Raw genomic sequence first — 15,645 nt, forward strand, 5'->3', positions numbered from 1 at the left:
ATCCTATCATTGTATTTCCCATTTTGCAATTCCTTGTTAATTTCCAATTTTTGGACTTTTCCCCAGAAATAATTCAAAAATTTTTGTTCAAATTGTTGCCAATTGCCGAATTCTTCTTCTTTACTATCGAACCATAGGCTTGCTTCATATTTGAGATGGTTTCTGATAGTTTCTTTTGCTGTTTCGAAATTTCCAATGTGCTGTATTTTCTTTTTCAGGCTATTTATGAACGGCACTGGGTGTAATCTTCTTACATCCCCGCCAAACCTTATCTTCACGTCATCTATGCTATGTATAACCATTTCTCTTCTTTCTCCGACATTTTGTTGAATATTGATTTCCGCAATCTTTCTTTCCACTTCTTCTCTGTCTGCTTTAATAGCGTTTTCAAACTTGTTTTCCAAATTTTCTATTTCCTTTTTCTGGCAATTCGTTAACTCCTTCATTTTATTTTGAATTTTCATTTCTTGTTCTTGCATGTGATCTTTAATTTTCACTTCATACTTTTCTATGCGTTCCTCCATTTTCTTGTTGTTCTCTTCTATTGCTTGTTTCATTTTTTGTTGTGTTTCATCCATTTTTTGATCCAATTTTTGTTGTGTTTCATCCATTTTTTGTTGTGTTTCATCCATTTTTTGTTGTGTTTTATCCATTTTTTGTTGTGTTTCATCCATTTTTTGATCCACTTTATCCATTTTCTTTGATGCTTCATCCATTGCTAGTTTTGTTTCCTCCTGATTTTTATCCATTGTCCTTTTTGCTTCATCCATTTTTCGTGACTGGAGTTGCATCAGTTGTAATAGTTTATCTATTCCTGATAATTCTTGCTGTTCTGATGCCATGATTGTCGTGTCTAAAATATCTTCTTGGTCTGAATGTTCTTTTTGTTTTTTGTTGTCTTTGCTTTGGCTTCTTGTCACAGACATTTGTTTTCAAGAAGTACTATCCCCGCCAAATATGAAATTTTACTAGTATGTTACCAAGACGACTTTTTCTCACCCAAATATTATAAATTGTCAATAAATATATCAAATGTAAATATCGTAAAAATAAAATATTAAATCAGTTATGTAAAATTTGTACCTAAAGAGATCTAAAATTTTATGTTATCAAATGTAAGTATCTCACTTTTTACCACAGGCATATAAATTTTCAAATACCGGCTTTACTCTTTCTATCCTTCAAATTTGCCACTAGAAATACTTTACAATGCTTTCCACGTTGAACGACAGTTGATGTGGTCTTGATTATTGATATGAGATAATATTCTTATATGTCATTTAATTTAATCAATGCATTAATAATAATCTAATTAATTTACCAGATCACATATCAATATGTTTTCAATCTCAGGCTTTTTTATAAATTTAATTACTTACTTACGTAGCTTCTAAGTATTTCTCAATGGTTCCTAATCGGGATAGGAAAGAAAAGAGTAAAATAATACACACATATGGGTTACAATTATAATCAAAATATTGTTTATTTTATTTAAATGGCAATCACTGCTTAATATTTGCTAGATCTTATTATTCTTAAACATAACATTTACAAATGGGAATCTTATTTCCTTTTGGTTTCCAATTGAAAGTTTTTATTAACATTTAACTATTAGGATTTATTAGCAACAATTCTATTTAAGTTTGATGAAGCTTTTCTGATATTATTTATTATGTTCTTCAATTTATAATGTGGTATTTAATACGAAAAACCCATGCATTCATGTCCAAACAAATGAGACTGACCTTTTTCTGGTGAACTGAGAATGTCTTCACACAAGACCCGCTTCCTGCTATCCTTGGTTGCGATCAAACCTCGTCCTGGCTTTCAGTAATGTTCTCCTTTGAAAACTAGCTCGTATAGCTCTCGTTCTTGCTTCTGTCGTGATGCTGTGTTCTACCTTTTTCGAAACTCCAATCAGCTACCGGGACACTCTTGGCTCAAGGAGGTTCTTTACTCTCAACCTGGCCTACCTCTCGTTCCACGATAAATACTCCACACTCACGGAACTACACCGGCTTTCTCACTCTCCGTACACTACCGTCTACTACTGGACTTCACTTCTCGACAGCTCAAAACATTCTGATCTCTATTTGTCATTCATTCCCCTACTTTCTAAATATCCCTTCCAGATTCACAAATCAACCTTCCACCACCAACTCTCATTCGCAGTCTTCCTCAAAACCAATTTTTAATCTTTCTAAATATGCTTAATGGATTTCAAAGAAAATAGTTAATTCCCATTCTAAAATTACTTTCTACTATTTACAAAATTTAATGACCTATTCTCTATTTCCACTAAGTCTTATTTAGCATCGGCTAATGATCGAACCTTCCGCGAACAACGATAATGACCTAGTATCGATTTCACTTGAGTTTTATTTAGCATAGGCTAATGATCGAACCTTCCGCGAACAACGATAATGGTACGCGCCATTCACTTTTTTTTTCTAAGCGCATTGTCCCGAGTTCCGTGAGCTTTTTCTAATCACTTCTTAAAATTAAATATAACAATTTGTTGTATACAGGTTGTTCTAAATTTATATGCCCGTGGTTGAGAAAATTGAAAATATTTTATATTAAATTGAATTCTGTTTATAATTATCAAAATTTAATTTTCATATCAAATAGAAATATAACAATATATATATTACAACGATCGGTGTCAGGTCTTATTTTACAATCATCAGCGAGCGCCACCATATCTTTCAGCTAACCTAGGAGAAACATGGAAACCACACAAAACAAACATGGTATACATAGTCAGATTATACTAAAAAAACAATATATGAAATATTTTTAGGAGTTACCAACCTTTACCGTATCACCTAGATACACCTCATCATCTGGAATAGAGTTAAGTATATAAAAAAAAACTAGGAATAGTGAACAACGCGTTGTAACGGTAATAATGTTAGAGTATGGTTTATTTATCTTTCAATTAAATAACAAAAAAAAATTATAATTTTATCAAACCGAAAAGAAGATATTATTATTAATTACTATATATTTTTATTAACTTATTTTTAGACGCCGGAAAGCTTTCTTAGTCTTCACAAATAAGAAATATATAATATTATGTAGCAGAGTATGTATTCTTATTTAAATAGGAAACAAAATTCTTTAGAAACTAAATAAACATGTGATATTAATTTAACAAAATACTTTTTTTAAGAAATTATTAAAAACTATTATTATCGAAACGTCTAATACTCAGAAGAACACTGTATTATTTTCAATTTTCAAAAAAAAAACAGGAAATAAGCTGGATTCTGTCGTCACATTCCGAATCGATGAGAAATATTAAATAAAATTGGTTACTTTAGATTTTCAAATGGGCATATGATGTAAATTCAGCAGCAGGATAAGCAAATGTAAAACAATCAAAATATGGTTGACTTTGGTACAGGCCTCAAAACGAAAGGAGCGGCCAAAGATACAGTGCTGTTCCCTAATTTGCGCATGCGTGTCCTACGTTGCCGTTTCCGAGATAGTTTGAAGGACAAATTTGTCAAATTACGTTGAGAACAAGAAACGCGTATAACTTCACTTGTATTTTGTATATTTGTCACAGCTTTGGTTGTTGGTTGGCTGGATATTTTTTATATTTTGGATCTAAGTTGTATGTGTATGTCCAAATAAATATGAAAAAATGACATTTATTGAAGCTATATAATTTTAAACTGTTAATTACAAGAATCACATAGACATTCTTTATAATTAATTTAGACATTTTTGTGTAGAAATAAATATTTTTAGTAGGTATAGATATATAAGATGTAATTTCAATTAATTTGAATGCACAAATATCATGCTTGAGAAATTGTGGAAAAGTTTAGGATTTGTTAAAATTCTGGATTCGAAAGTACAGTTCAATTCAACAGATCTAACATAATATACCTATGGTATTAACAATATAAACAGGTTAATACAATATGACAAAGGTTTTTGGACTTTTAATCCTTTATTATATTAGATATAGGGCCGGTACTTTATGTCCCGGTAAAACCGCCATTAGCTAACCGGATTTAATCAGGACAGAAATATATGAATAGCATAGACATAAACACAATTATACTTATTATTATGATTAGGAGTGCGAAATTGGAAAACCAAGGTGAGGGATAGGAAGCTGATTCTGGAACAGGTCACAAGACTTACCATGGGTTGTGGAGCCAATGATGATGATATTATGATTATACATGATATTACAACGCAAGAGGCCCAAAGAGGTACTTTTCTTTCCCGATTAGTCAACCGAGATTTAACCGGGACATAAAGTACCGGCCCATAATCTATAAAGTTTTCAACCAAAAGTATGTATTACACTTTCATTTTCGTGTCATCAGCATTTGTTTATTTAAACATACTGTCAAAAAAAGTAATAAAAAAACGCCATAAAGCTAATTTTTCTATTATTATTTTTGTCCTTTAAAATATGTAACTTCTTTGTTCATACATTTTTGCTAGTTGTGGAAGTCCTTTTAACAGAATGAGATATAAAATAAATTTTAAAGGATACTCAAAATCAAACACCAATATCATGTATGTATTTATAAATTTATTAATAAACTGCTAATAATAATAAAATACTTAAATCAGTCACCAATATTATATACCTATTTATTTATAAATTTATTAACAAACTGCAGTCCAATAAAAATAAAATTATCAACATTATACTACATTACAATGATCTTTCAATCATGTTCGAAGCATATTATACTACCAACATTCGTCGGAATATATTCTTTTTAGTATGTGTGTAGTAGAAGCATAGCATATACTATAAAAACATTCTAAATTTCATGTTTTTGCATATACTTCAAAGAATATCCTCGGACCAAATGTGCTCATACTGAGCACATTCATACTTAGAATATTCGTAAAAGTTTATTCTTGGAATAAACCTTTATCGAATATTGAATATCGAATCTACCAGGAACATGAAATTGTTATGTGGGAACCATTTAGGCTTGAGTTAAATGGAGAATAATCTTTTAAAACAAACACACAAAATTTAGTTGCACTAGATTTCCTCCTGGTTGAAAATGTAGGTACTGCCACAGCTTGTTTGATTAACTAACAGCATCCTCCTTTTCCAGTATTTCAATATTTTCTCTATTAACAACTGCAATATTATGTAAAATTATACAAACCGATATTATTCTTCAAACAAAAGGTAACTTGCATCTCATTTCACATATTAATATTGGAAATCTTTTCTTCATAAAATACCGAATATTCTTTCAATAACAATTCTTGAGGCAATTTGTTATTGATTATACAGCACTTCAACTACTGTCTGAAGATTCTGCAATGGTGTCATTGGTGTCAAAAGTATTTAAAAACTTCTAAACCTAAAATAGCACTTCCATATTGTATGATGGTTATGTTGTTCTTTATCTCACAAAATAATTAAATTCAACGTTTTACTCTTTTCAATGATCTTATATATTTTCTTAATACCCTTACAGGTACAGGTAAAACAAAATAGAATTTTATTTTTATAGGTTATTTTTATATTTACATTTACATTACAAAAATATTATTATGTCATTTGTCAAAATAAAAGATTCCTTGCCACGAGCTAGCATTTTGAATTTCCCGGCGATGTCAATGTGTAAACAACATGACAACGTTGTAAATATTTTGACGAATGCGCAAATTAGGGAGCCGCACTGTATCTTTAGCCACCTCAAAACGAAACGGTCTCAAATTGAACTGGTCTCAAATTAACGGCGTATCAAAACGACGCCGACGGCGTCCTACCAAAATACGCTACCTCGCAAAATCTGGCAAAAAGTCATGACGTTTTGTGACTTTCTCACATTCCAAAACCTGTAAAAATTTATACCGTAGGACAAACGTTTTTTTTTGTCGATTAACAGCCATTATTAAACCGAAAGAAAAGGAAATATTTAATGAAAACTTACCAAAATTATTGTGTGAAGCCAGATTGTATGCACAGGTAAATTTTAAATGTTTTAAATATTGAGACGAAACCATAGCAACAGAAAAATCTAAGTTTGTTCTTTGACATATTCGACTGGAAACGAGACAGATAATCTTAATCATTTATTAGACAGTGACAGATAGTCGGTGCATGATCAGAATAGATGACGTTCGTTATGGAATTTGTTGCTTTTGAAAATTGAATTTAAAAAGTTTTCTTGCGGTGACCACTTATTTTTATGATTACGTCATGCATGTAATCGGTGTGAATTAAAAGTGGAATAAATATTATTAAATTAAAGGTATACTTATTTCGGATCGTTACAACCTTGCATGGCAAACTGGTCCAAATTTTATTATTCTAACCTTTAAGGAGGGTCAATAGTATTGTAAATTTAAAATCGTGACTGAATTCCGTCGTTGGGCTAGTCACCATTTTGTTTTTAAAGAAAAACTGTTTTTGCTCAATATCTCCATTCAATCGCCATTTTCAACGTTTCGATGAAAATGGTAAGTACTGAAATTGCTGCAAATGCCATTACCTGCAATTTTTGCTTATACAATTTTTTTTGTGCGGTCGATATTTTACGAGTTAAGGAAGAAAATAGCGGTAGGGGGGCATAATTATTGAATTGAATCGCTTTTATTATTAACTTTACGATATAATTGTACATCAATAAAAGTGGAGAGAGTTATATTTTATACAATTTTAACTTGTTTTATTTTTTGCTAAAATCAATGTTTGAGGTCGTAAGTACGTACACTTGAGTCCGCGAGTCTTTACCCGTGCTTCATTAATACCTGACGAGATAAAACACATACTTTTTATCTAACATCATTCTCTTCCACGCATGAAACTCATGACAAACCAGCTGCCGTTTGTTATTAAGTAAAACACATGTTATTTTTATGAACCATCTAGACTCAGTGCATTGAAAAGAGATAGGTACAAAAAAAGACGATTCGGTATGTTTTCATATTTTAAGCACAATTTGTTTGACGTTTCTGCTTTGTTTACTTTTGTGGCTGTCAGTCAGTTGAATTTTTTGCGGTTTTTGTCGAATTTTTGGGTTTTGAAGTTTCTTTATATTACACAAACAGTTGTTTTCACAACTCATTTTATATTGGGCTTTGAACTTTTAAGGTAAATAATTATATTTTGGCATTTAATATTTAAAATATAAAAAGCTAACGTCATTCACATAGTAAAGAAATGGTGGTGTTTAGATTTCCGTCAAAGTGGATAAAATAACAAAAATAAAATAAGTTATTGAATTTTTTTATAAATTGTTTATTTATTTATTAATCAATACTAATAAAAGAATTTATTAAGCTACTTCAAATGTAGCTGTAATTCTGCACAAAAATTTTGAAGCAAAACTTACATTTGACATTCTATATATTTGATAACGTCGTATTTTTATTACAAAAGCGATATTACGTAGGTCAAAATTTTTGACGTAAGAGAACTGTCAAAACATGAGAATGTGACTTTTCATTATTGCCAAGTTTATAATAAACATGGCAATAATGAAAAGTCACATTCTAATGTTTTGACAGTTCTCTTACGTCAAAAATTTTGACCTACGTAATATCGCTTTTGTAGTAAAAATACTATAAAACCCGTAATTGGAACACTAGCCACTTTCTGTCAGTTGTTGCTGCGTGAAATAGATTTCCGACTTATTTCGTATGCTTTAAATGATGACGCACGGGTAAAGACTCGCGGACTCAACTGTATGCGCTAAATACGCGAAAGTAAGAATTTGCGGGGAATTAGTTATATAGGAATTATTTTTGTTCATTATTTCGGCCATTTTAAACTCTTCGACAAATGGTAAGGACTTAAATTGTTGCAATTGCGATTTCCTACAATTTCTTATTTGCAAATTTTGCGCGCGGTCGATATTTTCCGATTTAACCCTTTCGCTGCGTAAAGCGCACATGCGCGCCCTCCTATTTCTTTGTAAAATGCGTATGGCGCACATGAGCGGCCTATGTATATGGTGATTTCCATATACATTTAAAATTGACTCAGTTTCAGGAGATCAAGGAAACTTTGTCCGCATTTTATTAAAGGTCACTTCTATTCATAGGTGGCGTCGCGGCTCGGTGAATCATGTGGTTAGGTTTGCAAAGCTATTCATAGGTGGCGTCGCAGATCAGTTACACTCACATAGTTAGGTTTTCAAAGGTGTTGTCGTTTCAAACGGTTTAGTGTGATTATAAGTTTAATTATTTGTATAATAATGGCTGATTTAAATAAAGCTGGACCTTCAGGCGTAAAAAGACGTAAGACCGTGAAAGTGAGAAATGAAAAAAATCTGAGTGTTGAGGAATTGATGCAGTTTTTATATAATTCAGACTCAGATGAAGATTATGAAGACTCTGATGTAGATAACTGTAAGTAAATAAATGTAATAATAAACTTGTGGTCTGAAATTAATATTTTTAGTTGAAATTGAAAATGTTTCGGAAGACTCTTCTGGAAGTGATACTGAGGATGATGTACTACAGAACGAGTTAAATAATACCGTTGCAGATAATCCTGACATACAGATTACAGACAATGAATGGACCGAAACAACTAGCGGTATGAAACAAATTCCATTTACAAAAAGAAGTGGATTGTTAGTCGATAGTCCTGGTGATAGTGCGTACGATTGGTTTAGGCTGTTGTTTGACGATGAACTTTTAAATATGATTGTCTTACAAACTAACAGTTATGCAGTTGAAGTTCTTTCTACCAGCAAAGGATGTGACCGTTCAAGGATTTCCCTATGGAAGGAATTAACAATATCGGAATTGCTAATATTTATTGGATTAACCTTCCATACAGGAACAATCCAATTGCCTAGCATACAAGACTACTGGAAGAAAAATAGATTATTTTCGACTTGTTTTTCTTCATACATGAGTAGAGACCGCTATTTGCTTATAATGCGATGCCTTCATTTTGCCGAAAATGTAAAAGAAAATGAACCAGTTCCAGTAGATCGACTATATAAGGTAAGACCCTTGCTAGATCATTTTAATAACAAAATGAAGACGGTATACTATCCAGGAAAGTATTTATCTCTAGACGAATCTATGATCTTGTGGAAAGGAAAACTGGTATTCAAGCAATATCTCCCTAAGAAACGACATAAGTATGGAGTAAAGCTTTATATGCTGACAGAAGCCGATTCAACAATTTTGGATATCCATATATATGCTGGTGCAGGTGATGCAACTGCTGGTAAGTCTCATACAGAAAGAGTGGTGCTACACCTAATGCGTAATTTTTTCGACCATGGACATTCGCTTCATATGGACAACTATTACAATAGTTATAACTTGGCCAAATTACTACTGGATAAAAATAGTTTTTGTACAGGCACTCTGAGAAAAGATAGGAGAGGCTGTCCAAAAAACGTCGTAGACGCAAAGTTAAAAAAAGGCCAGACCAAAAGTATGTACCTCAACAACGTAATGGTTGGAAAATGGCGAGACAAAAGAGATATCATTTACATTTCAACTGAATATAAAAATGAGATGGTAACCGTAAGAAATAGACGAGGGGATGAGAAAATTAAACCACTGCCAATCATTCAATATAATAAATATATGGGCGGAGTAGATCTTTAAGACCAAATGTCTTCTTATTATCCGCCGACACGCAAAACTTTACGTTGGTACAAAAAAATTGGCATACATCTGTTTCAGCTATATTTGCAAAATGCTCATAGATTGTATAATAAGTACCACGGAAATAACAAAATGTCATATTATAAGTTTCGATTGTCAATACTTGAAAAGTTATTACCAGAAAAATGTCAAGGAACAGCAGTTGTAACGGCAGAAGTAGCAGTTACTTCGGGTGTAAACCACACACCTTCAAAAATTGAGTTACATAATGAACGTGGTAAAACTCTTAGAAAAAAATGTCGGACATGCAATAAAAATAAGATACGTAAGGATACTATTTATCATTGTCAAGAATGTCCCGATAAACCTGGCCTCTGCTTAGGCAAATGTTTCAGAGAATATCATGTATCAATATAGAAAGACATTAGGAAAAAATTAATATTTTGTATACTTTTATTTTACATTATATGTTATTTGTTTATTTTACATCCTGTTTGAATGAATAAAATTTTAGTTTAGATCAAAAAAGTCGATTTAATTTACTAAATACAAAAATTTGTATCAAGCGCACAAGTGCGTCCTCCGCATTTTTAAAAGAAATTCCTTGAAAACTGCGTACAGCGCACATGTGCGTCTTGCAAAAATTCAGAAGAAAAATTATAATAATCCGTTTTAACATATGTACAAAAAACAATTGTTGAAAAAATATCGCATTTAGTGTTAAAAAACTACTGCCGCACTGGTCAGCGATATGTATTTATTTGACGCAGCGAAAGGGTAGGGGGACATAGTGACAAAGCTTAAGAGGATGGGTACGTATTTTCGGCTGCAATGCTATTCAAATGGGGACTCATTTTTTTCGAATCCTGAGAAAACTAATAAGTATTTTTGAAAAATTTAAACGCAGAATGAAAGATTACGTTATTGGCGAGGGCCAAAAGTCCCTGAGAACGTCTATAATGTTGATTTTAATAAGTTACAGGGGTGAAAATCTAAGAGAAAATTTAGTGTGATATTTAATTTAAAATATCTCATTCAAAATAAACTTTTTATTTATTCTAAGGGACTTTCGGCCCTTATAGTCCTTCATTCTGCGTTTAAATTTTTCAAAAATATTTATTGGTTTTTTCAGGATTCGAAAAAAATTAACACAATTGTCCGTGGTAATATTTCTAAATCTATCTTTGTCATACAGCGCACTCAGTCGAATAGAATATTGTCAGCATACTGTCAGTCAGACAGTGACAATCAGTGACAATTTTAAATATTTTACATGGCATCGGGAATATTTTGGGTTGTTGATTAAATAATATTGATATATAGTGTATTTGATAAATAATTGATTTAAGACGTGCACCTAATAAAAAGTTATTTATTGTGTATTATTTGTGGAAGATCCAAGCAGAGAATACAAAGATGTTCAAAATTCTAAGCGTTCCATAATAACAATATATTTATAAATTATTAAAAAATCACTTTAACGCTTTTCTTTTTTTCTCGATTAAGTATTAGTTTTTGTTGTACATAAAAAATATTACAATCACTGAATACATAGTTAGTGAAAAAGTTATCACATTTATTAACTGAATTAATAATTTGCAATTAAAAAAATAACAGTTATCCAAGAACATTCAAAAGCGACCTCTTTAAATTAATGATGACATTTTCAAGTAGAATGACATTCTAGTAATGCTTACATATCCATACCAGTGTCAATTTTACTACACGTAATTTGCCGTGTAAAGACAGAAAAAGTAGAAATAGCCGTAAAATATTTGCGAATTACGTACCGATGGCCTTAATTATTCAATTGTCTTGTTTATTATTAACTTTACGACATAATTGGACATGAATAAGGATATAAAGAATTATATTTTATACAATTTTGATCTTTCATTTTTTGCTGAAATGTTATTTATTCCCGGATTACATCTTAAGGGGGCCACACCGGTCTTCTATGTGAGGTAGTACTGGCAAATTCGCTGGAACAGGCGATGTACAGCGATATTTCAGATTTTTTTACTATCTTTGGCAGTAGTGATGGTTTGTGATGGTAAGCAGTGGTCAGCAAAAAGTTATACGAAGTAATCAAATATTGGCAAGTTATTCTTCAAAGACCAAGTTACAATATGCCCGTAAAAAGTGATTTGAAGTTTGTGGTGAAAAAAAAGTGTTTTAATTAAAAGTTTGTTTATGTATCCTGAAATAGCATATTTAATAATTATACTGATTATTTCAACGACAGTGATATGCACAGTGGCACTGTTATTGTTTTTTCCTGTTTTGAAATCACCGTATTTTTGTATACAACACTGATTATGTATGTAGACTTTAAAAACCAAAAACTGCATATCATGATATGACAAATGACTAAGGTAAATTCTTATTTTTTTATTTTTTTTTAAATAAAATTCAATAGTAAGATCTTTTTTATGTATTTTTAGCAGGTTTAAAAACTTGTAATGGATATTTTTGATTGAAAGATATTATAAGGTTTGTTCCAACACGACCGAGAACCGTCACGAAACGGTAACGCTCCTGCGCAGTAAATAAAATCCGTTTCAACAAAAATATGATCGTCATCGGATCATGCTTCCCACTGTTCCAACTCAACAAGAATTATTGTGATCTTTTAGTGACGGTTTCGTGTTTCGTGATGATCATTTCAGTAATCGGGCAAATGCATGTGCTGGTTGGACTGACTTGCGCACTAGGATTTAATTCTTTTAATTTTTTGAGCCTTGCAAATTTTGAGCCTTTTTGCAAATCGAAAGCAAGAATCGTGTAGTAAGTAAGTAAGGTATGCTTTATTGTCAAAAAATTTTACCAATTTGTGGACAAAGCTTATACAAAATAAAAAATACAATACAATAAAAAACAAAAAATAATAAAAAATACAATAAAAAACAAAAAAAAATAAAAAACTACAAACAAAACAAAAACAGGAACAGACACCAAGTAAATGGCGTGAGTTATACTACTTAATATAATTTTATAGTTATTAAGTACACATTAAAAAATTAAAAATTTTACAAACAATATGTATACAACGTCAGATCAAAAAGAAGGCGAACGAGGAAAAGGGAAAGTAAATCAAAAGTTCTATGCCGCTGCAAATATGTACAAAAGTACTCGAAAGAAGTAATCCTGCAAGTCAATTTGCTGAATTCAAATCGTTTATAAAAAAGTCATTCACTGTATAAAAAGCTCTCTCCAGCAAATAAGCTTTCAAGGCCTTGCGAAAAGCGGGAAATGCTGCAATAGATTTGATGTTAGATGGCAGGTGATTGTACATTTTTCTCGAATTGTATAGTATAGAGCACTTAACCAGCTGAGACCGTGGGGTTGGCAGATAAAGATTATGCTCCACGTTTCTAAGGGGATAGTTGTGAGTGGGTCTCTCTGGACCTTCTGATGCATGTTTGCGGATTAAACAAACGGATTCAAAAACAAACAAAGAAGGAAGAGTTAGTATTTTAAATTTTTTAAAGAATTCTTGGCAATGAACTCTGCTATTGAGTCTCAGGGAGTAACGAAGAGCTCTCTTTTGTAGTTTAAAAATACGCTCAAGTTGGGTCGCACAAGATGTACCCCAGAATGGAAGGGCGTACCGAAGATGAGACTCAAAAAGGGCATAATAAACGGTCCTAGATGTTGACAAATTCATTTCCGTAGCAACTGATCTTAGCGCAAAACAAGCAGAACTTAATTTTTTGTGTAAGGCATCAATGTGCAAGTTCCATTTTAGAGACTTATCCACAATAAGCCCTAAGAACTTCACCGATTCAACTACCTCTAGACTGTTGTTATTAAGTACTAAAGGTTGCATCATACTGTTGTAAGGTAGGACTTTGGTTTTAGAAACGTTAAATAACAGGAGATTCGAATCGCACCACGATTTAATGGTGACTAGGTCTGTAGCTATGGTATTGCGAAGATCCATAATATCCGTGTTACTCCAAGTAATACTAGTATCATCTGCAAAGAGACATATTTTGCCTTTAATGTTCAGACTAGAGATGTCATTTATGTATATCAGAAACAATATAGGGCCTAGAACTGAACCCTGAGGTACCCCACATTCCAATGGCATGCAAGAAGACGTCTTCGTGTCAACCCTTACAAACTGACTTCTTTCATTAAGATATGACTTAAGCCATTTAAGAGCCTTTCCCCTAAATCCATAGTGCTGTAATTTGCCAGTCAAGATGTTATGGTTTACACAATTGAATGCTTTAGAGAAATCACAGAAAATTGTTGCTGTAGAGTGATGGTTGTTTAGACTGGAGTAAACATGATCGAAAAGGAAGAACATAGCATCATTCGTGCATTTGTCACTCAGGAATCCAAATTGATGTGGAGTAAGCAATTTGTATTTCAACAGAAAAGATAAGATTATTTTTTTTACCAGACTTTCAATTATCTTCGACAACGTGGGCAGGAGTGCAATAGGGCGATAATTCGAAGCAAGATCTTAGCCCAATAAATGACCGTTTTGGAGTGTAATTTCCAGGGGCAACTCCGAATTACATGAAAATTTGGATTTAGGTTCTACTTACCCTCCACTTCAAAGTTGAATTTCTGCCGTTGGTTGCCTTTACTTGGGGGGTGACATTTACCCCTTCTCGGGGGGTGAAAAACGCGTGTTTAAAATAAGGCCGGAAATGGATAAATTGACTTTTTTTAAGCACCTTTTGTTCTATAAAGTTTTTTACGTAAGTCAATACTTTTCGAATTGTTCGCGATTTAAAATGTTGATTTTTCGACAAAAAACTACGTTTTCAGACCGTTTTTCCCAAATAACTCAAAAAGTAACTATTTTATCGAAAAAAATATTTTTAGAAAAAGTGTAGCCTATAAAAAAAAACGAAAAAAATGGTGTACCAGTAAAGTCTACATATTGAGTAGAGTAGAAGCAAAGTTGTAGCTCATGAAAAATACGTTCTTATTCGTCTAATTCCAAATCGAATAATTCAAGCGAAATCACCAAAGAAAGAAGCGTTTTTCGGGAAAACCTTATTAACATTTTTAAAGTATCGAAAAAAGCTTATTATTTGTTTTTTACAAAAGTTTACAGCATCAAAAATAAACGAGTTACACTGAAAAAAAATGTTGGCCCCTTTTTTGGTAAAAAAAATCGTGAAAATCTCCCTCTATTTAGCACCCTAAATGAAATTAATCGTTTGGCTTTACCATCGTTTGCCTTTACCAAGGCAGTTTTTATCGAGTTGCTGCTTCTTTTTTAATATGTTTACATAAAAATTTTATGGGGGTTTTGTTCCTTTAAACCCCCCAAATCTTTGTGTATGTTCCAATTAAGCTTTTACTGCGGTACCATTAGTTAAACACAGTGTTTTTAAAACTTTTTTGCCTCTTTGTATTTTTTAGAGAAGGCACTTTTTATCGAGATATTACTTCTTTTTTAATATGATTCAAAATATACCTAAAAATGTAAATCATAAATAAATTTTCATATTACTACCAAGTCTCCATAATCGTACTTAGCCATATACAAATATGTGGTGGATTTGACAAATATTCAAAATATCTCGATAAAAACTGACTTTTCGAAAAAGTACTAAGAGGCAAAAAAGTTTTTAAAATATTGTATTTAACTAATGGTACTACAATAATAATTAAATTGGAACGTACACAAAAGTTTGGGGGGGTTTAAAGGAACAAAACCCCCATAAAATTTTTATGGGGTGTCTAAATTTCACTATATTTTTTTCTTAAGATACTACTACCATAAAAATGTCACATGTCTATTTTCAATAAAAGATCTCTAATAGTTTTCGACATATTGGAAAAAATCGATTTTCATTTTGTAACTTCAAAGGGCTGTAACTTTTTTCACGTGCACATTTGTACTAAAGTAAGTTAGGTTCAATCGAACTATTTTTGGTCCCAGAATATGTGATTACATTTATGACCTGTATTTTTGTTACACCCTGTATAGATAGAAAAGTATTGTATTCCTATGAGAATTCGAGGATCTGGTCAAGTTTGGAGCGCTGTAAAACCTAGATAATAAATAAAATTAAACAACTTTATAGTGAAAAC

The 15,645-nt window shown here is 31.8% G+C and overlaps 1 protein-coding gene across 1 annotated transcript; it reads left to right on the plus strand.

The window, feature by feature from the left end:
• The first annotated feature begins 8,134 nt into the window (after window positions 1–8,134).
• Window positions 8,135–10,295, plus strand: LOC126883499 (piggyBac transposable element-derived protein 4-like). Its single transcript, XM_050649099.1, has 2 exons — window positions 8,135–8,358; window positions 8,411–10,295. Exons 1-2 carry the CDS (start codon window positions 8,205–8,207, stop codon window positions 9,580–9,582), a joined length of 1,326 nt encoding a protein of 441 aa, XP_050505056.1. The 5' UTR covers window positions 8,135–8,204; the 3' UTR covers window positions 9,583–10,295.
• Window positions 10,296–15,645: the final 5,350 nt, after the last annotated feature.

This window comes from Diabrotica virgifera, chromosome 4 (assembly GCF_917563875.1).
Source record: "Diabrotica virgifera virgifera chromosome 4, PGI_DIABVI_V3a".
Taxonomy (NCBI): domain Eukaryota; kingdom Metazoa; phylum Arthropoda; class Insecta; order Coleoptera; family Chrysomelidae; genus Diabrotica; species Diabrotica virgifera.